Consider the following 26,188-nt stretch of genomic DNA (forward strand, 5'->3'; position numbering starts at 1 on the left):
CACTGTCAATGGCATGTTTCTCCAACGCTGTACCCTCTCCCGAAGAGCCCCCATGACCGGTCTCAGATTGAGGTCCAGATACCCAGAAATGGGGAGTTGAATCACCACCTCCAGGTATTTAAATGACTGGGACAGTTGAATAGGGCAATCCACCAGGACCGTCACTATGCTGTCAATAGGGAATAGGGATGATTTGGACCAATTGATACGGAATCCAGAATAGTCTCCAAATTCTTGTATCAATTGAAAAGCCGTGAACAGCAAAGCACCTGGATCTTGTAGGTATAGGAGCATGTCATCCGCATAAAGGGAGACTCGTTCCTTGATTCCTCCCACCCTAAGTCCGGTCATACGAGGATTGTCTTTCAGTTTTGCTGCCAGGGCTCTATGGCCAAGGCAAACAAAAGAGGGGACAACGGGCATCCCTGTCTGGTCCCCCGGAGGACAGGGAAAGGTTCAGATATAATTCCATTTACTCTCACCCTAATTAATGGGTCTGTGTATAACAGCTTCACCCATGAGATGAATGTACCTGTAGGTCCAAATCCCATTACCTCCAGAAGCCCAAACAGGTAATCCCACTCCACTGAATCAAAGGCCTTCTTGGTGTCCAAAGAGGCCACTACTCTCTCCCCAGAATTGTCATGCTCAGTTTGCAGGTTAACAAATAGCCTCCTAATATTCATTTGCGCACAACACCCTTTTATGAAGCCTGTCTGATCCGGGTTAACTAGTTTCAAGATTACCGATTGTAGTCTCCCTGCCAACATTTTCGCAAGAATTTTGGTGTCGACATTCATCAACGAAATAGGCCTATAGGACTCACATTCTTTAGGATCTTTTCCCCCTTTATGTATTAAGACCACTAGGGCCTCCCGCATAGAGGGGGGTAGTCTTCCCTCCCACCTAGCAGTCGTAAACACACGTAAGATTCGGGGAGCTAGTCCACCACCAAAAGTAGTACACCATTCCGAGGGCATACCATCCAGGCCCGGAGATTTCCTAGGAGCAAAGGAAGACATCCCTCCCTCAACCTCCTCCACAGTTACTGTATATCTGCTTCTAGGGTATTACAATCCTTGTTTGTTAGCCGAGGGAGATTAATGTCATCCAGATAAATTTTTCAGTGTACTACCCCCGGGAGGAACGCATGACTTGTAAAGTTCTTTATAAAAGTGGGTAAAGACCCTCAGTATGCCCTCGGAACTGCTCACCTCAACCCCACTCTGGTCATATATACTCATTATACAGGTGGGAACATAGTCTGGTTTTGTCAAGTATGCTAACAGTTTATTTTTGTCTCCGAACTCAAAATGCGTCTACGCTGCGCAAGTCTGAGCTTGGTAGTCTGGTCGGTCAGTATCTCCTTATATGCCCGCGTCTTGTCCTGAAGAGTGCGTAGTCCTTCCTTAGTCGGTCGCCTACCGTATTCTGCTTCCGCTAGAGATACCTCTCATTCCCTGTCCAGTATTGAGGAGGCCAGTTGCTTCTTGAAGCCACTCACCTCCGCTATAAATACCCCTCGTAGGGTAGCTTTGAATGCCTCCCACTTAAGTAGGTCAGATCCAGTGTCCTGGTTTTTCTTCCAGAACAGCTGGATAGCCTCTGTACATTTTATTTTAACATATTCTTCCTGCAACCAGCTAGCCTCCATCCGCCAGTGTCGGATCCCTTGTCTCTGTCCCAATGTGATATCTAAGAGCATAGGTGAGTGATCCGAGTGCACTCTGGGTAAGTATCTCGTCTCGCCCACCATTTGCAGCCCCTCAGGTTCAACCAACACCGTATCTATCCTGGACAGCGTCTTATGTGTCTCAGAGTAACAAGAATATTCCCTATGCCCTGGGTGTCTCACACGCCATGCATCACAGAAGCCATTAGCTGACAGCCATTTTGCCAGTGGTGCTGGAGTCCCCGGTGGCGCCTCCAACCTATCCAGTGTTGGATCCGCCCCCCGCGTTCAGGTCTCCTAAAATGAAAATCCTCCCCTCCGCTATCTCATAGACCGTGTGCAGCATGTCATTCAAATGAGACAAGGAGAAGGGAGGTGGTACATATACATTCACAAATGTCAGAAATCTACTATAGACTTTTATCACTAGAACAACATATCTACGCTTTGTATCAGTTTTAATCGCATGAATACAAATAGGCAAAGATTTTGCTACTAAAGTGGAAACTCCCCTAGCATATGAGAAGTAGCTGGCGTGGTACGCCCCCGCAACGTGTGCCCTTTTTAGAGAGAGATTCCTGGAGCCCTGCAGGTGTGTCTCCTGCAACAAAATCAAATGCGGTTTATATTTTTTTAGGTAATCAAACACCAATGATCGTTTAAACTTAGAATGAAGGCCTCGAACGTTCCAAGAGACTACTCTAAGGTTCACAGCCATAGTAGATAGAACAAGAGCTTCTCCTCCCCTCCCCTCCCCCCCCCGATCATGGGATAGGGTATCTTCTAGGGCTCCACCACTCCCCCTCCCTGCCCTGCAGGGCAACAGCACAGAAGGCAGATGGTTATATAATATATTTTTAAACATACTTGAGATCAAGAGCATACAGAGTACATAATGACACTTATCCCAATTTCTCCCTCCCCCCCCCCCCCGTCCCCTTCCCCCCACCCCGCACCCAACTTGCCAGGCACTTCATTCCCCAAACCTTAGTCCCAAAAAAGGGTATAACGGATGTGAGAAGAAAAGAAATCTTTTAAGAGGAGAGAAAAAAAACGTTTAGCTTCCTTTCTCTTCTTTCTGTTTCAATCTTCAAAAGAAAAAAACAAAAAAAACAAAAAAAAAAAAACCACACATCCCGAAAGGAGAATCACCTGCAGATTCCATCAATGCTATAGGTAAGATTGAGCAATTAAACAGAAAAAACGGTCATAAACCATCCAGAAAACAAGATACTGTAGTTCCCTGGACTGCCAGTTGAGTAAGGCCACCCCTCATGTCACTAGTCAGTTCATCCTGAGATTAGGGAAATATATCAAGGGAAAAAAAAAAAAAAACGAAAAAAAAACGATAAAAAAAAACAGCCCATCAGTATTTCAGGGTTCTTCCTTGTACAACTTTCAACCTCCAGGACCTTTGCCATAGTTAGATACGTAGCTAAGGGGGTCTCAGGGAGCTCCCTCCTCTCGGACGTCCTCTAGCATTCCAGCCATTCAGAAGCCTCCGTGGGGTTGGTAAAGAAATGTGCCCTGCCATTATCCACAATGCGCAATTTTGCTGGGTATAACATACTGTAAATCAAGTTCAATTCTCTAAGCCGTTTCTTTATCAGGTAGAAGGAAGCCCTCTGTTTTTGCGTGGTGGTTGAAAAATCAGGATAAATCGATATCCGGTAATTATTAAACTTCAGTTCAGGCCCTGTCCTGACCCCTTTCAGGATATTCTCTCTGTCCCTGAAGTGCAATATCTTTGCTATCATGGGTCTGGGGATTGCTCCCTTCGGTGGGGCTTTACCCGGGACTTGGTGTGCCCTCTCTATAGCAAACATATCAGTGAAAGTTCCAGGGGTCATATGCACTTTCAGCCACTCCTCCGAGAACTCCTCAGGATGGTTACCCTCCACTCCTTCAGGGAGCCCCACCAGTCTTCTATTATTCCTTCGCATGCGGTCTTCCATGTCGGCCATTTTGAGAGTGTGTTCAGAGAGGGTTTTATTAATCACTTGGGTGTCTGTGCTCATAGGTCTGACAGTGTCCTCCAAAGCAGCAATGCGGTGATCAGTAGCCTGTGCCTTTTCTCGAAGCTTCTGCATATCGTGCTTCATAAAGGAGAATTCTAACTTCAGCTCCCCAAAATGATCTAGCAGCTTGTTTTGGCACCCCTGTATGGCAGCTATAATTTGCTTGAGGGACGGCTCCTCATCCTCCTCTAAGGCCCTGTCAGTTTCATGCGTGTGCTCATCTCCCGTCCAGTGATTTCCCCCTGCGTATAGTGCAATCTCTTTGCACTCTGGGACTCATCCAATCAGGGGTAGCAGGCAGCTGTCTTTCTGTGTCCATATGCCCCTGGAGCGGTGGCCATTCCTCCTCCTCCTCTCCCTCAGGCACCATCTTGAGATCCCCAGGCATAACGAGCCAACCTCTCTCCCGGCGTTTTTGGCCAGGGTGGCCCGTATTTCACCATCACCGGAGGCTCTCCCGAGGATCCTCCACTCATGCCCCAGCAGTCCAGGTCAAAATTCAGACTTTTAGCTCACAGGATTAGGTCAGGATCCAAAATCTGCAGAGAGAGCTCCTTCCCTGCCGTCCTCACATGCTGCACGCCGGCTCCGCCCCAATGGATTCTAATTCTAATGCTACCCCCTCCCCCCCCCCGTTATACTTGCCTGAGCCAATCTCAATCCAGTGAAGTGCATGAGAGCAGCGGCTCTCCCGGGTCTCTCTCTCCTCATTGACTCACAGAGCAGCGAGAGCCATTGGCTCAATTACAGTCAGTGAGCCAATGAGGAGAGAGTAGGGAGTGGGGACAAGCCACGCTCAGCGTGTTAAAGTGACACTAAAAAGGTATTTTTTTTTTTAAATAACAAACATGTCATACTTACCTCCACTGTGCAGCTCGTTTTGCATAGAGCGGCCCCGATCCTGGTCTTCTGGGGTCCCTCGGCAGCTCTCTCAGCTCCTCCCTGCATCAGATAACTCCCTAGGAGAAGCGCTCTCCCAGCGGGTTACCATGCGGGCACGCTCCTGAGTCCAGCATTTATAGATGCCGAATGCAGGACTTGGCCCCGCCCCCCCGGCGGCCACATCATTGGATTTGATTGACAGCAGCGGTAGCCAATGGCTGCGCTGCTATCAATCTATCCAATCAACAGCCAAGAACCCCCTAGCAGAGAGAAGGCGCCAAGTTTGAGGGTTCAGGTAAGTAAAACAGAGGGGCTGGGGCAGTCACTGACAGGTGTTTTTTTCCCATAGGATGCATTAAGGTGAAAAAACACGAACCTTTACATCCCCTTGCTATTGGGGGCACTCAGGAGGCTGGTGGAATCAGGACCGCTGGTGGGGGACCCATAAAAAGGAGGACTGGGCTGTTCTGTGCAAAATCACTGCACAAAGCAGGTAAGTAAAACATGTTATTTAAAAAAATTCAACCTTTAGAACCACTTTAAAGCTGAACCCCACAGATAATATACATATTTGGGAACCGTTTGACCTGCCAAAAGCACCTTCTGCAGTGCAGTCAGGCAGATGACACACATCTTTCTCACATTATCAATCACATTATCCTTGGCTACTATGGACAGCATAGTTCCCCCCATACACGTCGATGAATACAGTAGCAATTACGTGTTAAATCTGAACTGAAAACCCCAGTAATGAAAACAGGAAAGAGCATGCAGAACATTAATTTTTGTTTAACACAAGACCGTTCTTTTTTGCTCTCATGGTTGAGCATTTTGAGTAAATTCTTACTTCATCTTGTGCCAGTTGTGCAGTTTTATAATCCACAGTGTTCACCTGAAAGAAAAGTAAACAAAGAAGCAATCTAGGTTTAAATTTGGTTCAAGATGAACTAAACAGCAATATGCCAGAAGCAAACACTATAGATCATATTATCCTGCGGTATCAGCTAAGACAATCTAATTAATGGGAAAAATAGACTGCAAGAAAGCAAATGAAATAAACATTGATTCTCTTGGCTAAATGCAGGGACTCTTGCGCAAGACCAGCTTTTGCAACAAATACGGTAATAGCAAAATACTAAAAAATACTAAAAAGGATGTTATTCTCTCTGCCATCTTCTCTCTATTTTCTGGTGCTCTTTCACTTTATATGACACTAGAGAATACTCTAGTGCGCTACACAAAACATTCATATTGTATGGAATGAGAAAAAAAAAAAAAAAAGGAGGAGTATTCTGAAGATCAGAACTCGGAGTACCTTCAAACAGCCAAATTAAATGACATATCGTGACCTCAAAAACAGTCGGTGGCCTTATGCCGCGTACACACGAGCGGACTTTACGGCAGACTTTGTCCTACGGACCTTACGACGGACTTTCCTACACACGATCAACCAAAGTCAGACGGATTTGTACGTGATGACGTACGACCGGACTAAAAACTAGGAAGTTCATAGTCAGTAGCCAATAGCTGCCCTAGCGTCGTTTTTTGCCCGTCGGACTAGCATACAGACAAGCGGACTTTTCGACCGGACTCGAGTCCGTCGACGAGATTTGAAACATGTTTCATTTCTAGGTCCGTCGAAATTTTTTGGGGAAAAAAAGTCCGCTGGCGCCCACACACGATCGAATTGTCCGACGGACTCCGGTCCGCAGGACCAATTATACCGTAAAGTTCGGTCGTGTGTACGCGGCATTAGAAATCACTCAGGTTGGACTTAACGGGGAGATTATTCATAATTAATGCAGGAGAAAAACAGCAGGCTTTCCCAAGCCAACCAATCAAAAATGGGTCTTTTTTTGTAATAGTTATGAAAATGTAACCAAACTATATATAATAAAAGTGATTAAATTGTATAGTATTGTGCACCCTTTTTTACTGAACATACGGTTTAAATCTCTGCATACATCAGGTATCACTAAATGGCAGAGTGTGGTCTGAACCTGAACCGAGTGACAGTCCTATTAGGACAGCAGCCAATGCCATTTAGCAGGCTGGGTGTCCTCTTTCGGGTGTTCTCCCCTCCCCAACTGCCATCATCCTCACTGCAGGGCAGAGGGTAAGAGGTGGGGCAGGTCTGGGCAGAGGGTAGAAGGTGCCCAACCTTTCAAGTTAACAAATGGGTGACTGGTTGCTAGGATCACCCCGCATCCTAGCAACCAATCACCTGCTGTTAACATGAAACAGTAGGTAGCTTCAGCCCTCTGTCTAGACCTGTGCACCGCCTACCTTTTGCCCTGCTGTGTAAAGTATGACTAAAAAGGCAGGCTGTGAAGGTAGGAATGTGATGTAAAAGGTATGTAGGTGGGGAGGTGTTACTGTGATGCGAAGGGGGACTGAGGGTACTGCTTTGGAGGGCGGAATGTGATGAACAAGGGGGATCGTGATGTCAGGTGGGATTGCTTTAAAAGAGCTGTGATGTAAGAGGGGGGGTTGGGGGGTCTGTGATGGGAAGAGAAGAGGCACTGTAATGGGAAGTGGGGACTGAGGACACCAAAATAAAAAGGATGGCAAGAGATGTGAAGGATCTGAGTCTTTGTACAAATATGAGATTTGGACCTCTGGACAGGGCCAGTGCTACTACTAGGCAAACAAGGCAGCCACCTAGGGCGCACTGCTGCCTAGGGCGCTCAGCCACTGTTATTCCTACTCTTCTTCTCTCTGCAGCAAGCAACTAAGTCTCAGCTTCAGCAGGCTGCCGGCGCTCTGTTCGCACATAGTGTCAGAGGCGCTGCAGGGGACTGTGTCTGTGTCCCGACTCCCGAATGAATGGAAGCATGCAAACATTCATTAATGGGCGCTGGTGTGGCTGCATTTGAGGAGCGCTGGTGAGGCTGCATTTGAGGGGCGCTTCATTAAAAAGGTGGGGACATACATGGGCAGAGCAAAGGGGGTGGAGCCGGGGGGGGGGGGGGGGGGCAGCAAAATGAGGTTACGCCTAGGGTGTCATAAATACTTGCACCAGCCCTGCCTCTGGTATACATGATCATATTCCAAAGTCTGACTGGAGATGGGATTCTGTGATCAGCATTAAAATGTTGACATACAGCGCCATCAAGCCAGGAAAACCCATTTGTTGCCTTTAACAGTGTAAGTAAAAAAAATAGGTTTACAGTAGCAAATATGGGGACCGCTTTATTTAGGAGCCCATTTACATTGATGCCCAGGGGCGGACTGACAACTCATAGAGCCCCCGGGCAATAGGAGAAGATTATGGGGCCCCTGGGCAATAGGAGATTATGGGGCCCCCAGGCAATAGATTATGGGGCCACACAGTATACACACACAGATACACAATATACACACACAGTATACACACACAGAAAAGGTACTGGAGAGGCGGGGGCAGCTATAATCTTGGAATTAAAAAAAAAAAAAAAAAAAAAAAAAAAAAACAGATTTTTACATACTGTCCCTGTTTTTTTTTTTTGAGGCTGGCAACTCTGATGGGGCCCCTTAGTGGCATGGGGCCCTTGGGCGGTGCCCGAGAGCCCGAATGGTCAGTCCGCCCCTGTTGATGCCTCATGTCAACACAGGTACAGCAATGATGAATAGGCACCATTGGGTGTGAAAAGCATCAATTTATGATCCCACTGCTTTTTAAAAAGGTAGGTTTGTACAATATAAAATGTCAAAGTGACAAAGTGACAAAAATAGAGCGGGAGCCTGTTTCTTCTTTTGTACCTGTGGTGCTGTGTGGTTTGGGCATGGTTTCCCTAGCAGTAGCAGAATATGTATTTGTCCTAACATGGTATCACAACACACAACTGTGGAGTTTTGCAGGGGAAACTGCTTGCAGCAAGCAACCAGGAATTTGACACTTATGGAAATGTCAGTTTTCCAGCAGGTTTCAATTGAGTAACATTTGGCGGTGCAAGCTGCGAGAAATTTAAAGTAAGTCCACCCCAACACTAAAATCCCTGCATCTACAGACATCCATGATCTAACACTAACCTATCTAGTCCTGTAAGAAAGAAATCAGTATACAAGAGGAGGCTCCGCAGAGGACACAGCCAACAACGGCTGTGAAATGAATGGGGAGTGACGTCACCCATAGACTTACTATGGGGCTTCCGTTGTCAGATGTGTCCTCTGCACCCGCCTCCACAGTGAAGCCCCAGCTGACAGCTCAGCGTGGGATCGGAATCTTAAAAAAAAAAAAAAAAAAAAAAAAAAAAAAAAAAAGGTATGTATACTGATTTCTTCTTTTCAGGGTTAGATAGGTTAGTGTTAGATCGTGGATGTCTGTAGATGCAGGGATTTTAGTATTAAGGTGGACTCTCTTCATTTAAAAAGACAGCTTCGTGCTCAGTTATAGTCATCTGACAGGGTCACTTTAGAATAGAATTGTTAGTAGACAACACCGTAAACTAGACGTCCTAACAAAAATCAAGCATCTTTCTTTGCCTTTACGCACCTTTAAAAACTTCATTCCAGTAGCCCTAAAACGTGTTGTAATATGCAGTTCTTGACTTTCATTATTAGGTTGAGAACTAGCTGAAGGGTTACCAATTCTTTTAGGGGCTTTTGTTTATTGACAGGTATATTTTTTTTTAAAACTCTATATATCATATCAAACAACTTTCTGAATTCTACTACATCTGTATAAAGATAGGTAGGGAGCTGCGTAGAAAACAGTGGTAACATTTTTCAACAGCAAAGAAATAAATGTTCAGTTCACCCTCAGTTCTTCTTCCTGAAGCCTTCTAGCAATCTCCGCATCGTCTTCATCACGGATTCTTCCACCTATATGAAGTTTTCCTTGAGGGCCATCTCGGTGTCCTTTTGGCCTATTACCTATGTTAGAGGCATACAATTAATGAAATATAACCACAAGTTTATTTTTTTTAGTGGTACAGTTTTAGCCTGCACTATATTGAGCAAAAGATAAATTGCCCCAACTAAGGCCAATTTTTTCAAATTTTATATATAAAAATGTCTAAACAATTATAGGTTTTACATATTGGTTGCTGCCTTTTTTGTTGCACTTGTGTTACTACACAAAATCCCCATTTTTTCTGCTGCACAAAACAGCCTAAAAGTGCATTAATTACAGCAAAGGATTTCAGTGGGTATACAGTCTCAGTCTGTACCGATTAGTGTTCTTACTAAATAAATGCATGGTGCAGGGTAAAACTGTACTAACAGCACATAAGGCAAAACCATAAAATAGAAAGATGATGCAAGATGAATCAAACATAGTAAAGCACAAGAGAAAGTAAAAATAGAATCAAAGGCAGAAAAATAAAGCTCATTTAGAAAATATAACCTGAAAAAGAAACTGAATGATTGTGAAAATATTCTTTCAAAAGATTTAGCTTGCAAGAAATGTTGATCAGATGTTTGTCTAAAGAGGTCATTACTAAAACCACCACCACCACCACCACCACCATACTGGAAGCTCAATTATACCTCCATCACTTGGCTGCCTTTCATGGTTAGGAGAAGGTGTTCTCCGTCTGTGCTTTTCATGTGCCGATTTGCTCTCTGCTCTCCTTCTGTGGCCTTCGTGTTCATTCTCACCCTCTGCTCCTTTTCCGTGCCTTTCATGTTCGTATTCACTCTCAGCTCTCCTTCTGGGCCTCTCATGTTCATATTCACTCCCAGCTCTCCTTCTGGGTCTCTCATGTTCGTAATCACTGGCAACTCTCCTTCTGGGTCTCTCATGTTCGTAATCACTGGCAACTCTCCTTCTGGGCTTTCCACGTTCATTTGCACTCTCAGTTCCTCTTCTGTCAGATGGAGAGCTGGGGCTGTGCCGTCGTCTTTGAACATCAGCATTGTTTGTGCTTAATAAGTCATGACTTTGAGACCTCCCTTTTCTTGGTACATTTTCACTAGAATATGCTCCACTAAGCTCCTTATCTTCAGGCTGCTCATGTCTGTTAGTTCTAGGCGGTGGAGGTCTATCAGGTTTTTCTTTTTTGTCAGAAGTCCTATTCATGTGATTTTCAAATTTATGAAGATCGGGGTTTTCACCTTGCCCAGACCGTGGCTCTGCTGATCTTCCACGTTTTCGATCATCATCACAGTGGGAACGCTGCTTAGATTTTGGATGGCTTTCCTCCTTTCTTCTCTCAGGTCTTTCATTTCTATGGTGTCTGTCAAATTCAGACATGTGTTCCTTAGGTCTACCCCTATGATGCCCTAAGCAATGGAGCAGCACCATAAAAGAAAAACGAGTTTAAAATATCTGGACTTAAAGAGGAACTGCAGTCTGCTCACATAATTTGTAATAAAAACATCTTTGCCATTCTGAAGCTTCCCTCCAGCCACTTTGCATATTATTTTATATATATTGTGATTTTGTACATGCCAAATATGCTGCAGACATCTCCCTCCAATGACTCTGGCTGCAACCATTTTAACTGTGGGCAGCTGAAGCTGTGCATGATGTCATAAGCCTAGGCTTTTTACCAGACAAGAAACAGGAAGTGGGCTGTATAAGGTATTTACTGGCAGAAAAAAAAAAGTGTTTTACTATCTAAAGTTAAAACAACAAGGGCAGAGGATTTCATGGAATGGATGGAAAGATGAATAAATTAGATTTTTATAATGGCTTACCTGTAAAATCCTTTTCTTGGAGTACATCACGGTACACAGAGCACCATAGTAATCACTATGTGGGTATATAGGCACCTTCAGGTGATGTATACTGGTATACCCAATACAGGAAGTTTACTCCCTATATAACCCCTCCTACCAGAAGTACCTCAGTTTTTGTAGCAAAGCAAAATACCTAAACCCCAGAAGGGGGGGGGGGGGGGGGGGCCTCTGTGTCCCGTGATGTACTCCAAGAAAAGAATTTTAAAGGTAAGCGGTTATAAAAATCCTATTTTCTTTATTGTACATCACGGTACACAGAGCACCATAGTAATCACTATGTGGGACGTCCCATAGCAATGCTATTTAAGGGGAGGGAGAGACAACCCGTAGGACACCCCCAGACTTCAGGACCTATACTGCTGCCTGCAGCACACTGCACCCAAAGGCGATATCCTCATGCCTTCTTACATCCACCTGATAAAAAAACTTGGTGAATGTATGTACCGAAGACCAAGTTGCGGCCTTACAGATCTGGGCCATGGAGGCCTGCTAAAGCACTGTCCAAGAAGCACTAACCGACCTGGTAGAGTGCGCTTTGACTTGAAAAGGTGGTATCTTACCCCTTAAATCATAAGCCTGAATTATAACTTGCCAAATCCACTTAGCGACAGTGGATTTCGACGCTGCCTGTCCTTTCCTAGGACCTTCTGGCAGTATAAATAAGACATCAGTCTTCCGGATCTGAGCAGTCATCTTTAAATAGACCTTGACTGCTCTCACCACATCAAGACAATGTAGTGATGTCTCTACCCTGGAACATGGTTTTGGAAAAAACGATGACAGGACAATATCTTGGTTCAGGTGAAAACCTGAGACCACTTTTAGCAGAAAACCTGGACGAGGGCGCAGCACCACTCTGTCCTCGTGAATAATCAACTATGGCTCTTTACAAGAAAGAGCAGCCAATTCCGAAACCCTCCTTGCTGAGGATATAGCAACCAAGAACATTAACTTCCTTGTCAGAAGGACTATGAATATAATAGGGAATATGCTGTATCGGTTCAAATGGCTGTTTTTGTAACACCGACAAAACTAAGTTCAAGTCCCAATGGTTCAAAAGGTGATATAACTGGCGGATTAAGCCGCATCACCCCTTGCATAAAACCCCGGACTAAAGAAGGTATAGCAAGCGGTCTTTGAAATAAGATCAATAAAGCTGAGACTTGGCCCTTAGTACTCAAGGTCAACTTCATCTCTACCCCTAATTGTAGAAAGGCAAGAATTCTGCCTACGATATACCTCCGAGGGTGCCAACCCTTGGATTCACACCAGGAAACATAAGCTCTCCAGACTCTATATTATATAGTTCTGGAAGCTGGCTTCCTTGCATGTATCAAGGTAGAGATAACTGACCCGGAAAGCCCACATTTCTTCAGAATGTGGGTTTCAATAGCCAAGCCGTTAAATTTAGAGTTCGTAAAGTAGGATGGAATATCGGCCCCTGTGAGAGTAGGTCTGGCCGTAGTGGAAGGGACCATGGATCCGCCACCGCCATCTTTACGGTTTCCGCATACCAGGACCTTCTGGGCCACGCTGGGGCTACCAGGATTACCGGCTTTCTTTCTAGCTTGATCCTGCAAAGAAGTCGTGGCAGCAACTGAATAGGGGGAAATGCATAAATCAACTGATCCCACTGGGTCACCAACACATCTGTTCCGCATGCGAGTGGATCCCTCATCCTAGACACAAAGTTGACCAACTTCGTGTTGAACCTGGACGCCAGAAGATCTACGGCCGGGGTCCCCCATTTCTGGCAAACAGCCCGAAAAATGTCAGGGTGAAGAGACCATTCTCCCGGGAGCAACTGCTGGTGGCTCAAGAAGTCCGCCTGCTAATTCTCTACTCCCGGAATGAAAACTGCTGATAGGCACGGAACATTCCTTTCTGCCCAAGTTAGGATATGGTTCACCTCCCTCTGTGCTACGAGACTCCTGGTGCCCACTTGGTGATTGATGTAAGCCACAGCTCTGGCATTGTCGGATTGGATCCTGACAGGACAACCCCATAACCTGAATGTGCAGACCTTTAGAGCCAGACCTGCTGCCCGGATCTCTGGGATGTTTATGGGCAAGGTCCTTTGTCCTTGACCACTGTCCCTGGACAGTTGTCTTTTCTAGCACCGCTCCCCAGCCTGAAAGGCTGGCATCTGTTACCACCTTCCAGATAACTGGTCTGAAGGATTTTCCTTTCAGCATATTCTGGGTTAGTAGCCACCAACTGAGGCTTTGAGACACCCATAGGGACAGCCACATTGGAAAGTCTAAAGCTTGAATCATTTTGTTCCAAGCAGACAGGATACTGTTTTGCAACAGTCTCGAATGGAACTGGGCATAGGGAACCACTTCGAATGAAGCCACCATCTTTCCTAACAACCTCATGCAAAAGGCGAATGGAGGGATCTCCTTTAGACCTGACCATCTGCACCAGCTCTCTTATGGAGTTGATTTTTGCCTGAGGCAGGAACACCTTTTTCTGAGCTGTGTCTATGATCAGACCCAAATACTCCAGCCTTTTTAGCGGTTTTAAGGAAGACTTCTCTAGGTTGAGAATCCAACCCAGACTTTCCAGGTAACTGGTTGTAATGCGCATGCTTTGCTCCAAATGAGCCACCGACTGGTCTATTAGCAATAGATCGTCTAGGTACGCCAAGACTGTTATGCCCTGTGCCCTTAACCTGGCTAGAGGTGGGGCCAGAACTTTTGTAAACACCCAGGGTGCTGTAGCTAGCCGGAAGGCTCCAAACTGTAAATGCTGCTGTTCTACCTTGAACCGCACAAACCTTTAGTGAGCGGGAAATATAGGGACATGCAGATATGCATCCCTGATGTCGATAGACGCCAGAAGTTCTCCTCCTTGTAGGATAGAAACCACTGACGTGATCAACTTCACGCGAAAAGAGCAGATCCTCAGGAACGGATTTCGATTGGAAAAATTAGAATCACGCTACCCATAAGATTCTGGTCAAGAATCAAAACAGTATCATAAACATAGCATATGACTGTGAAAAATAATGTGCTGATAAGTCCATAAGTGATCAGTTGATAAATTATAAACATCAGTGTTGGTAAAATAAAGATTAATATATATATATATGTGTGTGTGTGTGTGTGTGTGTGTGTGTGTGTGTGTGTGTGTGTGTGTGTGTGTGTGTGTGTGTGTGTGTGTGTGTGTGTGTGTGTGTGTGTGTGTAATATTGAAAATAGGTTGAATTTGAAAATCGAAATCTGGTGAACAAGCAAATAAGAATCACCAGTGCATTGTGAAATAAAAGTCCATAAATTTGTGCACAAGCCGTCCTCAAAATGCTGTAGGTAGAGAACTGTGTTAAACCCACCACCAGATCAGCAGAAACAAACTCTTACCAGAGTTCCATGATCCCCCATAACAGAGGATCAGGGAATGTGTGCAAGGAATCACAGCTTGGCAGCAAGGAACAGCAAACACGGTCACAAGTACCAGGCAGCCCCTTCCCGGCCAATTAGACCATCACATGGATACCGTAGTGCATAAAAGATATAAACACTCCATAGTATAAAACCTGGTGGTTGTTTATTGAAAAAAAAAAAAAGTATAACACTTACAATGTTGCAGTATTAAAAGAGCCTGAAGTCTGATGTGCCAGCCGATTTCGATTCTTTAGATCTAGAATGGGTCTGACGTCTCCATTTGGTTTTGGTACCGTAAAGAGGTTTGAATAAAACCCCAAACCTTGCTCTTCTGTGGGGATTTGTATAATCACCCCCTGAGCCAGTAATCGGTCTAGTACCCGAAACAGATTGCCTTTTCCCTGGATCTTTGGGAACGTTTGACCTCAGAAAATGAGACAGTGGAAACCTCCCGAAATTCTAGTTTGTACCCTAGAGAGACACCGGGGAGATGACCCATCTGTCCTGAATTTTCTCTTGCCAGACTTCTGAGTATTGCAGAAGTCTCCCCCCCACTCTGGTGAGGGGGGGGCATCCCTTCATAATGAGGCTTTAGAATTCTGTTTTGCAGGTTTCTGCCCCCAGGACTTCTTTTCTGCCTGGGCCTGACCCTGAGGCTTTACTCTTGAGTCTGACGGCGGAGGGTGTTTATTCCTTCTCTTAACTGGCAAAAAAAAAAAAAAAAAAAAGAGTACTTTTTTCCCCACTTGAAATCGTTTGGAAGTATTTGTCCAAATCATCCCCAAATAGCCAATCCCCATGAAAAGGAAACCCTTGTCAGCAGCTTTTTGCATGGTGCTTTGGCTGACCAATTTTTTAACCATGTGTACTACCACAAGCGCAAGGCGGGACACCTGTTGAATATAATCTTTAATGTCGTCTATGGCAAAACATAATGCTCTTGGCAGTTCTGCCAAATCCCAGGCTTGCTGTACAGGAACCTCTTTAAGGGCCTGTCTAAACTGGTCCTTTAGGGAATGACAGATGCCTATTGCAGCGACTGCAGGCTGAGTAACGGCACCTGCTAAATAAAAAGAGGATTTTAATAGGAATTCCAACCTTTTATCTGTTGCATCCTTAAGCATTTGAGCATTGTCTACTGGACAAGTTAGGCTTTTATTCACACTGGAAATCGCAGCGTCAACTGCTGGTACATTGCATTTTTTGGTGAATTTCTCCTCCATGGGATAGAGTACTGTGAATCTCTTTGGAGGGAGAAAATGCTTATCTGGGTGATCCCATTCAGCATAAATAAGCTGTTCTAGTAATGCATGGACAGGAAACGCATGCAAAGGCTGTGAAGGTCTTAAGGAACCCAAGAAAGAAATCGAACTTTCAGCTGACTCCGTTAGGGGTAGCTTGAAAGTGGAATGAACCATTTCCGTAAAGGACTGTACCAGCAATTTCTCAGATTGCGAGTCTGAAAAAGGTTGTTTCCTCTGCAGAGGAGTAATCGATTTGTCCTACCTCCTGATCGCCTGAGGGTAACACCTGATCCTCTATCCACTGTCCCCTTTGCAAAGGGTCTAAGTTGGGGGAGGGGGATCTAACACGCTTCCTATCCTTTTGGATGGAGGATGCGATTAAAGCCGCTTACCTTCCCTCGAGGCCCGGCAGGGCAAAGGAAAAGGCATCTTCAGTCACGTATACAGGGGGCTGAGATGTGAGAAGCAGCTGCACCACCAATTTGTTCCAATGACTCACCCTGGCTTGCCATATCTGGTATTTCAGGCGAGGATGACAGTGTGGAGGCATGACTGGAGTTCCTAGCGCCTGGGGGTGAAATCTTTGGTACCTTTTTGATCTTTGTGGTGTCTTTTTTGGTAGGCATAGACCTAAGCACAAAAAGCAGAGGCACTATTTAAATGCACTAATCGCTGAATATAATCTGACAGTGTAATGCTGCTATACAAGTTCAGCCTGGAAAAAGTGTCCTTTCCATATTAGGAATGCCCTTTGTAGCCCTTACGTGCCCCACCGCTCCTGTGTCCCGAGTGTAGCCAGGCTTGCTTCTCCTCGCTTACAGCCGAGGAGAGACTGCTCTAGTTAATCTCTTAACCCTGCGCTTACACCGCGCGTCCTCGTGGATGCTACATCCTACACGTCCCTAGGCCCCGCCTCCTCAGTTTTAAAATAAAAAACCCCCCAAAAAAAAACAAACGTTCCCGCGCGGCTTTCGGGTCCGCAGCACTTCTTCACTTGTGACCAACACCTTAGACACTGGCGAAAAAACTGAGGTACTCCTGGTAGGAGAAGGGGTTATATAGGGAGCGAACTTCCTGTATTGGGTATACCAGTGTCCATCACCTGAAGGTGCCTATATACCCACATAGTGATTACTATGGTGCTCTGTGTCCTGTGATGTACGATAAAGAAAAAAATGACTGAAGTTCCGCTTTAACATATCCAACTTCTTTGCCCCCCCCTTTTCCTTTTAATGCTTCTTTGTAGCGGATTGGGCAAGTAACATTCACTTTTTTTCCCACTTTCTAACTATGATTTATTAATACTAACTAATACTAATAATACTAACTACCAGTCCCCCTTGGACCCCTAAAACACAGACAATTGTTATATTTAAGAAATATTTACATCTTCAGATACTTTTGTAAATGTATTTAGCTCAGGGTTTCTCAACCAGGGTTCCATGGAATTCTAGGGTTCCTACAGAGGTTGCTAGAGGTTCCTTGAGCAATGAGCAATTTCTGCCTCTCAGTTAAGTTCCCACTGACACATTAATCTTTAAATCTGTAAGGGGGGAGGGTTCTTCCCAATGATCACAGGTGTAAGGAGCTTTCTTGCCACTGTCCATCACACTGGCAGAGGTTTATCATCTATATTTGGTACCTTGTGTTCTCATCTTTCCTGTTTAGTGCTAGTAAATTCAGTCCTAGCCAGATCCTCCCTGCTTCCACAATGTATCCTCTGTATTAGTCAGCAATGGCATAGAAAGTCATTGGGGGTTATTTACTAAAGGCAAATCCACTTTGCACTGCAATGCACTTGAAAGTGCAGTTGCTGTAGATCCAAGGGGGACATGCAAGGAAAATAAACAGCATTTTAGCTTGCACATGATTGGATAAAATCAGCTGATCTTCCCCTCAGATTTACAGTGACTGAATTTCCAAGTGCACTTATAGTGCAAAGTAGATTTGCCTTTCGTAAATAACCCCCATTGTCTTCTTACACTCAAAAGGACCGAAAAAAGTAATCTGTTCTGCACAGACTGGATCTAAGAAGGTACCTGATGTCATTACATGTATCAGCATTCGAAACAGAACACACCTGGTGTGTATTTAGCCAATTAATTTGTGCTTAAATATTTAACTGCTTAAATATACCACTTTCGCTACATGTCCAAAATTAACATAGGCAATGTGATACTATGGCACAACAATTTATCAACGTCAGTGTCAAACCCAAATGTGAGTACTTTGTAATCAGTCTGGATCAAATCCAGGATTACTGGGACTGCACAGCATTTACAAGTAAGCCCAATTTTAAAAAGGTAACCGATCAGCTCTGATGTCCTCTACTGAACATTAAGCATCTCCTTTTAGAATACAAGGATCAGGTAACTAGTCAGAAAAAATAAATTATACTTACTTTCCTTTCTTCAAATGAATTGATCATAAGAATGTTAAGATGTAATTGGGGGAAGACCCGCCAACTAACATTTTAGGTAAGACACTCCAAAATAATTTTCTTGAAGGCGCATGCAACACAGCTGTCATTCTTTTTATTGAGACAAATGAACTCGAACAAATATTGGGTTGCTTTTCACTTTATCTTTAAAAGCCTTTTAAAAAGGTGGGCTCCCCCCCCCCCCACACCAGTCACTAAGGGAAGGACAAGGACAACAGTCAGAGATTGCACCATCAAGAACAAATCAGTAATACAACTGCAATATTTCATCTCGTTCCTTTAAAGTGTAAAAGGAGTACATTGGGAATTGGGTTTAGAAAAGAAGAGGTAGGATTAAGTGTTGGGATGCGATGATAGGGACAGGTTACAGATCAGAGGACATGGATTTGAACAAAGTCATCCACATTTGTTTTTGTCACTGAAAACTACATGCCAAAAAATTTACTGTGTCAGGCTTCCAGCATTAGAATCTAACAAGAAATAGCTAATCAAACTGGTTTGTGCCAAACCAGGTAAGGTACAAAGGCAAGGTTTTCCATCACATTTGAATGGTTAATAGCCAGTCTATTGTATCCACATGCGAAGTAAAAAAATTTAACATTTTGCACACAACACTTCATACCTCCATGGTCAGGATAATATGCCTCCTCTGTGCCGTGTGGTGGGTTATGCTTCTTTCTTCTTTTTTCTTCCCTTTCCTGCAATAATCTTGCAATGTCCTAGAAAGGTAAAAAAAAAGAAGAATTGGCAAACACATTATAGCAACATTAAAAGGATAAAAATATTAACCGTGTGGGTGCTACAAACAAATTTTTTTTTTTTTAACAAATCAAAAAACAGTCTGAATAATGGAAGTCAACACCAACATGGCTGCTCTAGGCTACTGAAATCTACGGCATGTTATAATAGGCAGCAACTTTGATATCTCTACTAGTAAATATATTCTCTGCAATGTGAAAGAACTGAAGTGACCACTGTGTGCACTGCACACTGAATGAAAAAGTCCACCTTTATACAGTTCAGTAATCAAATTAGTGTTCTTGCTGATACCAGTTGAACATGAGCTGACAAGCCAATCTATTCCTGCGCTCAGAGAACACTGTACGTAGAAGACATTGTTAGAAGCAAATAAAGGATAAATAAAAACGTAATGGTCTGACTCCATGGGGAATTAGCATGTGTGTTTTGAGTAGGTTATGAAGTCATTACCTAATGGCAAGACTGAAATCTAATGAAATTATAGACATATGGCACACTGCCCAGACTCAAATACACTAGGAGATGCCAGAGTGTGCAAGTAAAACAGGAGATTTTACTAAGGAAACATTGGATTAAAACATCTTACTGCTCTTCAAGATGCAATAACCTCTAAACACACACACACACACACACACAAAACATTAAGGCTTGGTTCACACTATTGCCGCATGCGGCTCACAGCAGGGGTTCGGTGCGTCCCTGTGTACCATTTGAGGTCTGATTTCAGCCTGAATTTTTGGGCTGAATTCGGACCTGAAAACGGACCAAAAGACGCACAGGACCCCTGTGCAAATCCACCCCTCAAGCCGCAGCGCAGATATGTGAACCGGCTCTATAGAGAGCCGGTCACAATCTCCTACCATGCAAATTGGATGAGGGAAAATCCGCATCCAATTCACATAGGTGTGAACCCAGCCTAATACGCTAAAAGGAATAACACCTTTGTAAAGGCTGTTCAACCTCGGCAACCCTTGCAAGCAGTAATCAAGACCTTCGTGACCAGACTAAATTTGGTATGCAGTGGTTTACTCAAACACGTACCCGCTTTGCGTGACAAAATAGTTTTCACACTATTCGAATATATAGGGCCTTCATTTGGTGACTTGTTTTTAAAAAACCCTGAATGAAATGTTTATAATAAGCACAGAAAATGGACAAAAAAAAAAAAAAAAAAATTATTTCATGGTCATGCATAACAAATTTTGATTAATGCTATTCCAATTTTTTTTCCCTATTTAAAAAAGTGACTGTAAAGTCTTTTTTTTTTTTTTTTTTTTTTTTTTAGGTAAAAATAACAAACATGTTATACTTACCTGCTCTGTGCAGTGGTTTTGCACAGGGCAGCCTGGTTCCTCCTCTTCTCGGGTCCCTCTTCGATGCTCCTGGCCCCTCCCTCCTGTTAAGTGCCCCCACAGCAAGCAGTTTGCTATGGGGCACCTGAGCCAAGCCACAGCTTTGTGTCCATTCAGACACGGAGCCGCGGCCCAGCTCCGCTCCCTTTCTCTCCTCATTAGCTGACTGACTGATTCACAGCAGTGGGAGCCAATGGCGCCGCTGTCTCAGCCAATGAGGAGGGGGGTCCCAGCCAGATGAGTGTTTCGTGCAACATCGTTAGACCTAGATGGGATTCACGTAAGTATGAGGATGGATGCTACTGCACACAGAAGGCATTTTTATCTTAATGCATGGAATGCATTAAAGCAGAACTCTGGGATCAACCAAAAAATTCCCCATTAGTACCCCCCTCCCCACTTACACAAAACACTAAACAGTTATTACAATTGTGAAATTCCTCACATTGAAGAGAAAAGTCTAAATTAATTTCTGCCAGCAGAAGTCCAAATCACACATTTGTGCGAAGACTCCTTCACATCACCCCCCCCCCCCCCCCCACACACACACACACACACACACACACACACACACACACAGTAGTGTGCTCTGCCACCCACAGCACTGCGGTCCTAGCCACCCATCACTTGCTGGTTAATATGAAAAGCAGCTGGCAGCTCTCAATCCCATCCATTGCAGAGTCGTGTCTCCCAAAGTCTGCTTAATACCAGCACTCTGCTGATTACTCGCCCCCAATGCAGAGCTGTGCCTCCCGCTCCCGGAATATTACCACAGCGCCTCCAGACATGCAGAGAATGACAGTGGCCGAGGCAGGGGAAGTGAAGCGGCTCCTAAATGACGCGACCGCTAGTCCAGATGGGACAATGGATTAGTCCAGATCCAGCCCATGGTCCGCCATTTAGTGATGCCGGCTTTATGTAATCATTACTGAACTGTAGACACATGCCAATAATGATCTATTTTACCCGCTGTATGCTGCTGTAATTCAGTAATATAAATATTCCTCCTCTTGCTGAAGCTTTGAGATCTTCCTAACAGGAATCAGTGCTTGTATGTTGTATATGAGCACATCCCTAGTCGCACCACAGAAAGAAAGAGCCAGGCCATGCTGATGTAAAGCCGCATTTGGCACAAGTAAATGTCAGCATGAGAAAAAACATCACATATAATACACATCAAACTGAAAATGAGCCATAAAAAAACAAAACAAAAAAAAAAACAAAAAAAAAACGAAATTTTGCAGGAATGGTGGAAACCTCTCCTACAGATATTTGGCAGTGGACAATGTCCACTGCTTATCAGTGCAGCCTCATCAGTGCCCCCTCAGTGCCCATAAGTGCAGCTTCATCAGCTCAGCTCACCTGTGCCCATCAGCGCAGCAGGGATTGTTAGGAGAGCTCTCCACCTACTATAGCAAGTGGGAACAGAAGTACAAGTCCCTGCTTGCTGAAGAGGACTACAAATGGAATTCTCCTTTAAGATAAAAAACCTTCTGGACTTTACAATCAGTTTAACTTGGGCTAATGTAAGCCCAAATACGTGTAGATTTTGATACATATGCCAGTGTTGCAAGGTCGATAAAGAGGTGTGTACATTTTAGATTTGTAGATATTGTAGGCATTTTCCAGTGCAATGGTAGTAATTCACTGACCAGCCTGGGATGATGTTAATATGCAGTTGGGCCATTGCAAACTTTTTAAGTATAAGAATGTGTCAATTTAAAAGTAGAACTATGGGCAACCCCCCCCCCCCCCCCATTTTGGTTAGAGCAAGGGAGGGTTATATAACCAGTCAGATTTTTTTCCGCCATCAGTAATATATGCTTCTCTTACAATTGCAGATTTCCATTCATGTACTGTCCCATAGCCAAAACAGGAAGTGAGAGGAAATCCCTGCAAATTAAAGGAATTCCTTGGGGACCCCCAGGTCACCAGGACTAGCGTCCTCATTGGAAGATTTCCCCTCTACTACTTTTTTTGGGGGACAACCCAAAATCTGGGATTTTTTTTTTTTAACTTTCAGCGATAATGGTAAACAGGACAAATAGAGTGGGTAAATCTTAACGGGGGGCAGAGACAGCAGAAACTGACAAGCGTTCTAATTTCTCTACACTCTATCCAAAACGAAAAAAAAAAAAGGTTTTGCCTTTAGTTATGTTTTAAGGTACAGCCAAAGCTTGTTTGGCTGTACTTCTCCTGTGGATCATGGGAGTGCAAATCGATTCTGCACTCCTGTGACCCATTTTGAGGAGACAGCTGGCTGAAGCATCACAGAGCCGGTCCAGGCTGGGACAAGATCGCGACAATATGGTCGGGATCCAGCCATAATCCTGGACCCGCACCTGGCTTAGCCTCTTAGCAAGCCGCTTCTGCCCCCTCCACAGCCCAGCGCTCCTCTGAGCTTGGAGGGGGGGCAAAGTAGAGAGCCGGTGACTGACGGTCACCGGCTCTTTGCTCATGGAGCTCTGGGAACTGAGAGAACTTAGAGCCAGTTTTTGGGGCCAGATACATAAACAATGAAGTCAAGATGCTTGACATAAATTCTGGCACTCTGGACACGGCTTTAAAGTATACTTAAATTAGAAAATTAACCTGCAGGTAGACTAGTCCACCTCTAAGTACTGTAGAATTGTGTCCCCAACACGTGTCTGCACAAAATCCTGGACATGTGCACTGACCTGAACACCGCACTCCCAGCTATGCTCTCCTGATTGGAGACTCTGACTCAGCAGGAGGTGTGTTGGGACCACTGCTTCCAGAAAGAGTATGGGGCTCTCTCTACATAATAAAAAACGGAGCACTCACAGCGTTGCACACACATACAAATATGCATACAGATTCCTAGTCGCAGCTATTGGTTATTTCAAGGAATAGCAGCTAGGTACTGGCTTGCCCCTAGGTTTTAGAAATACTATACCATCACCTTGGAGCAAACGCACAGGCAGAGATTTGCCTATAATGGTACTAAATGTAGAACCACAAGTGCATGTGTGTGTTTTTACAAAGAACATAGGTGGCAGTCAGTCTCTTCACATTACAATTTTTAAAGCTAACGCTAGAGCAAGTCTTAATGGTTAGCAGCGACACCTTATTACTTACATATTGCTGAGCGAGTACTTTCCATTCAGACCAGAACATCTTCTGTTCCTGGCAACAATCCAGAAAAGGATACTTGCCTTAGGGCATACAACTTCAAAAATGTATTACAATGAATTATGAGCATGTCAAAAACTCACTGTAATATAGAAGGACAGTGGAATGCCAGCTAGAGCAATGCTTCAATTTAATGGTTGCCAGATATAAAAATCGAACTGGGATGGTCTTCAAAGTCTCAATGTGGCAGCAAGTTTCTACTTGTCTGGGCAGATTTATGTTATCAAGCATCTGTTGGCAGCCATTTCAGCACTCACACCTTCTCCCCTCTTTCTCTTTAAAAATGAAAATGCCCTATGCAGCAAAATACTCAATGGTAGTAAATCAAAAAACAAACAAGTAACCAAAAAAAAAAAAAACCCACATACAAAACCAAGTACAACATTTATTAGTCATTATACATGATTTTTGTTTTACCAGCATATACCAGCTCCTGGCTTTACACTTGTAAATCTATTAACAGCTCATGGAAAAACAAATAAAAAAATAAAAAAAAAAATAAAAAAAACAGTATACAGGCAACATACAGTTAAGTGGTTCTAAAGGTTAAAGGTTTGTTCTTTTTTTTCTACCTTAATGCATTTTCTGCATTAAAGTAAAAAAAAACAAAAAAAAAAAAAAACCAACAACCTTTGTGCAGCCCCCCTTATACTTACCTGAGCCTGATCTTAATCCAGCAATGTGGCTCTCTCGCTCCTCATAGGCTCAGACATTGGCTCCCGCTGCTGTTAATCATAGTCAGTAAGAAGGGAGCAGGGTGCCAGAGCGAGCTCCCATGATAGAGACAGAGGACAGAGAAACTCCATCCTATGATACCCTGTGGGATGGAGTTTCTCCACAGACTGAATCCTCTTCTTCCTACAGCTTCGTCTGCACCAGGGTTTGACTCTCAGCATTATCAAAGTTCAGGTTTCTGCACTTCCTATCTTGGTTCAAGAGACTGATGGATTCTCACTTGTTGATTAGGTCCTTTGCACTGGGAGTCCATCATGTATCTTCTCCTGTCTGATCTACTATGACTTTCTGGATCTGAATCTGGTTCTTTCTGCACATCAGAAGCTGCCGTTTGAACCTATTAATTACATTCTCACTCTGTTCTTACCCACAAGGTGGTACTGCTTGTAGCCATGACTTGTGCAAGGGGAGTGTTAAACTGGCGAATTTATACTGCAGGGAACGTTTTTTGTTTTGCATAGGGACAAGGCAGTGTTGAGGCCCAGGACTTCCTTCCTGCCTAAGGTAGTTTCTGCCTTTCACCTCAACCTGGACATCAATCTTCCATACCTCCGTTTAGCTCCAGATCATCAAAAGGCAAATTTACCTCCATTGTCTGTATGTGGTTTGGACTGTGAGAGTCCATCTCTCAGTCAAGGCTTCTTTCAGACCTCTTTGAGATGCAGGCAGTGACTATTTATCTGTCATTTTCTTGGCCTGTTCAGTTTATTTGCGGTGATGCAAACCCCCAAGACTGCTTTTGGGCATCCCAAAAGATAAAAGATTTCCTATGTCCATCAATGGACGAGGGGGAGAATAGGATTTTTGTGCTCGCCATAAAGTTATTTTCTTGAAAATATTGACTGATACATGTTCCACCTCTCCATGTTAACCACTTCAGCCCCAGTAGAATTTACCCCCTTCCTGACCAGAGCACTTTTTGCGATTCGGCACTGGGTCGCTTTAACTGACAATTGCGCGATCGTGCGATGTTGTACCCAAACAAAATTGACGTACTTTTTTTCCCACAAATAGAGCTTTCTTTTGGTGGTATTTGATCGCCTTTGCGGTTTTTATCTTTTGTGCTATAAAAACAAAAAAAAGCGACAATTTTGAAAAAAAAAAAAAAAAAAAAAAAAAAAAAAAAAAACTTGCAATAAGCGTATATTGATTGGTTTGCGCAAAAGTTATCGCGTCTACAAAATAGGGGATAGATTTATAGCACTTTTATTTTTTTTTACTAGTAATGGCTGCAATCTGCAATTTTTATGGTGACTGCGACATTATGGCGGACACAGCGGACAATTTTGACACATTTTTGGGACCATTGGCATTAATACAGCGATCAATGCTATAAAATTGCATTGATTACTGTTAAAAATGTCACTGGCAGTGAAGGGGTTAACACTAGGGGGCGATCAAGGGGTTAACTGTGTTCCTTGGAAGGTGATTCTAACTGAAGGGGGAGGGGACTGACTACAGGAAGTGACGGATCGTGGTTCCTAGCCGATGGGAACACACGATCTGTCACTCCTGTCAGAACAGAACAGGGAAGTGTGCGTTTACATACACTCGTCCCTGTTCTGTCTCTCCTGCACATGATCACTCGTGGCCGGCGGTCATCGCGACCTTTGGCTACGAGCATCGGCACCCCCACTGTGAGCGCACCTGCTATCCCGAGCAGACGTATAGCTACGACGGCTCGCGCAGGGGAAGGAAGCGGTTGGTTGGGAAGTGGTCAATGATCATGCTCTCAGTACTGCTTTGCTACAAAACGAAGAAATGCTGGTAGTATGAAGGATTGGTCATGGATTGCCTAGTTTTTTGTTTTGTTTTTTTGCCAGTGATCATTCTTTCTGTAGGCAGCAATAAAACCCAAAAAGATGAAAGACTTCCTGTATCCCT

At 44.1% G+C, this 26,188-nt stretch overlaps 1 protein-coding gene across 2 annotated transcripts in view; it reads right to left on the minus strand.

Moving 5' to 3' along the window:
* CCDC50 (coiled-coil domain containing 50) overlaps positions 1-26,188 on the minus strand; it is a 148,241-nt gene that overhangs the window by 38,476 nt on the left and 83,577 nt on the right. Inside the window, exons 5-8 of one of the 2 annotated variants that reach the window (XM_073626392.1) lie at positions 18,928-19,024; positions 10,042-10,776; positions 9,311-9,426; positions 5,420-5,464 (exon numbers count right to left, since the gene is read on the minus strand). In XM_073626392.1, coding sequence (XP_073482493.1) covers positions 5,420-5,464; positions 9,311-9,426; positions 10,042-10,776; positions 18,928-19,024 — 993 coding nt within the window. The remainder of the gene's footprint in view (positions 1-5,419; positions 5,465-9,310; positions 9,427-10,041; positions 10,777-18,927; positions 19,025-26,188) is intronic. The other variant, XM_073626393.1, reaches the window with a different exon arrangement.

Source organism: Aquarana catesbeiana, linkage group LG04, assembly GCF_042186555.1.
Source record: "Aquarana catesbeiana isolate 2022-GZ linkage group LG04, ASM4218655v1, whole genome shotgun sequence".
Taxonomy (NCBI): domain Eukaryota; kingdom Metazoa; phylum Chordata; class Amphibia; order Anura; family Ranidae; genus Aquarana; species Aquarana catesbeiana.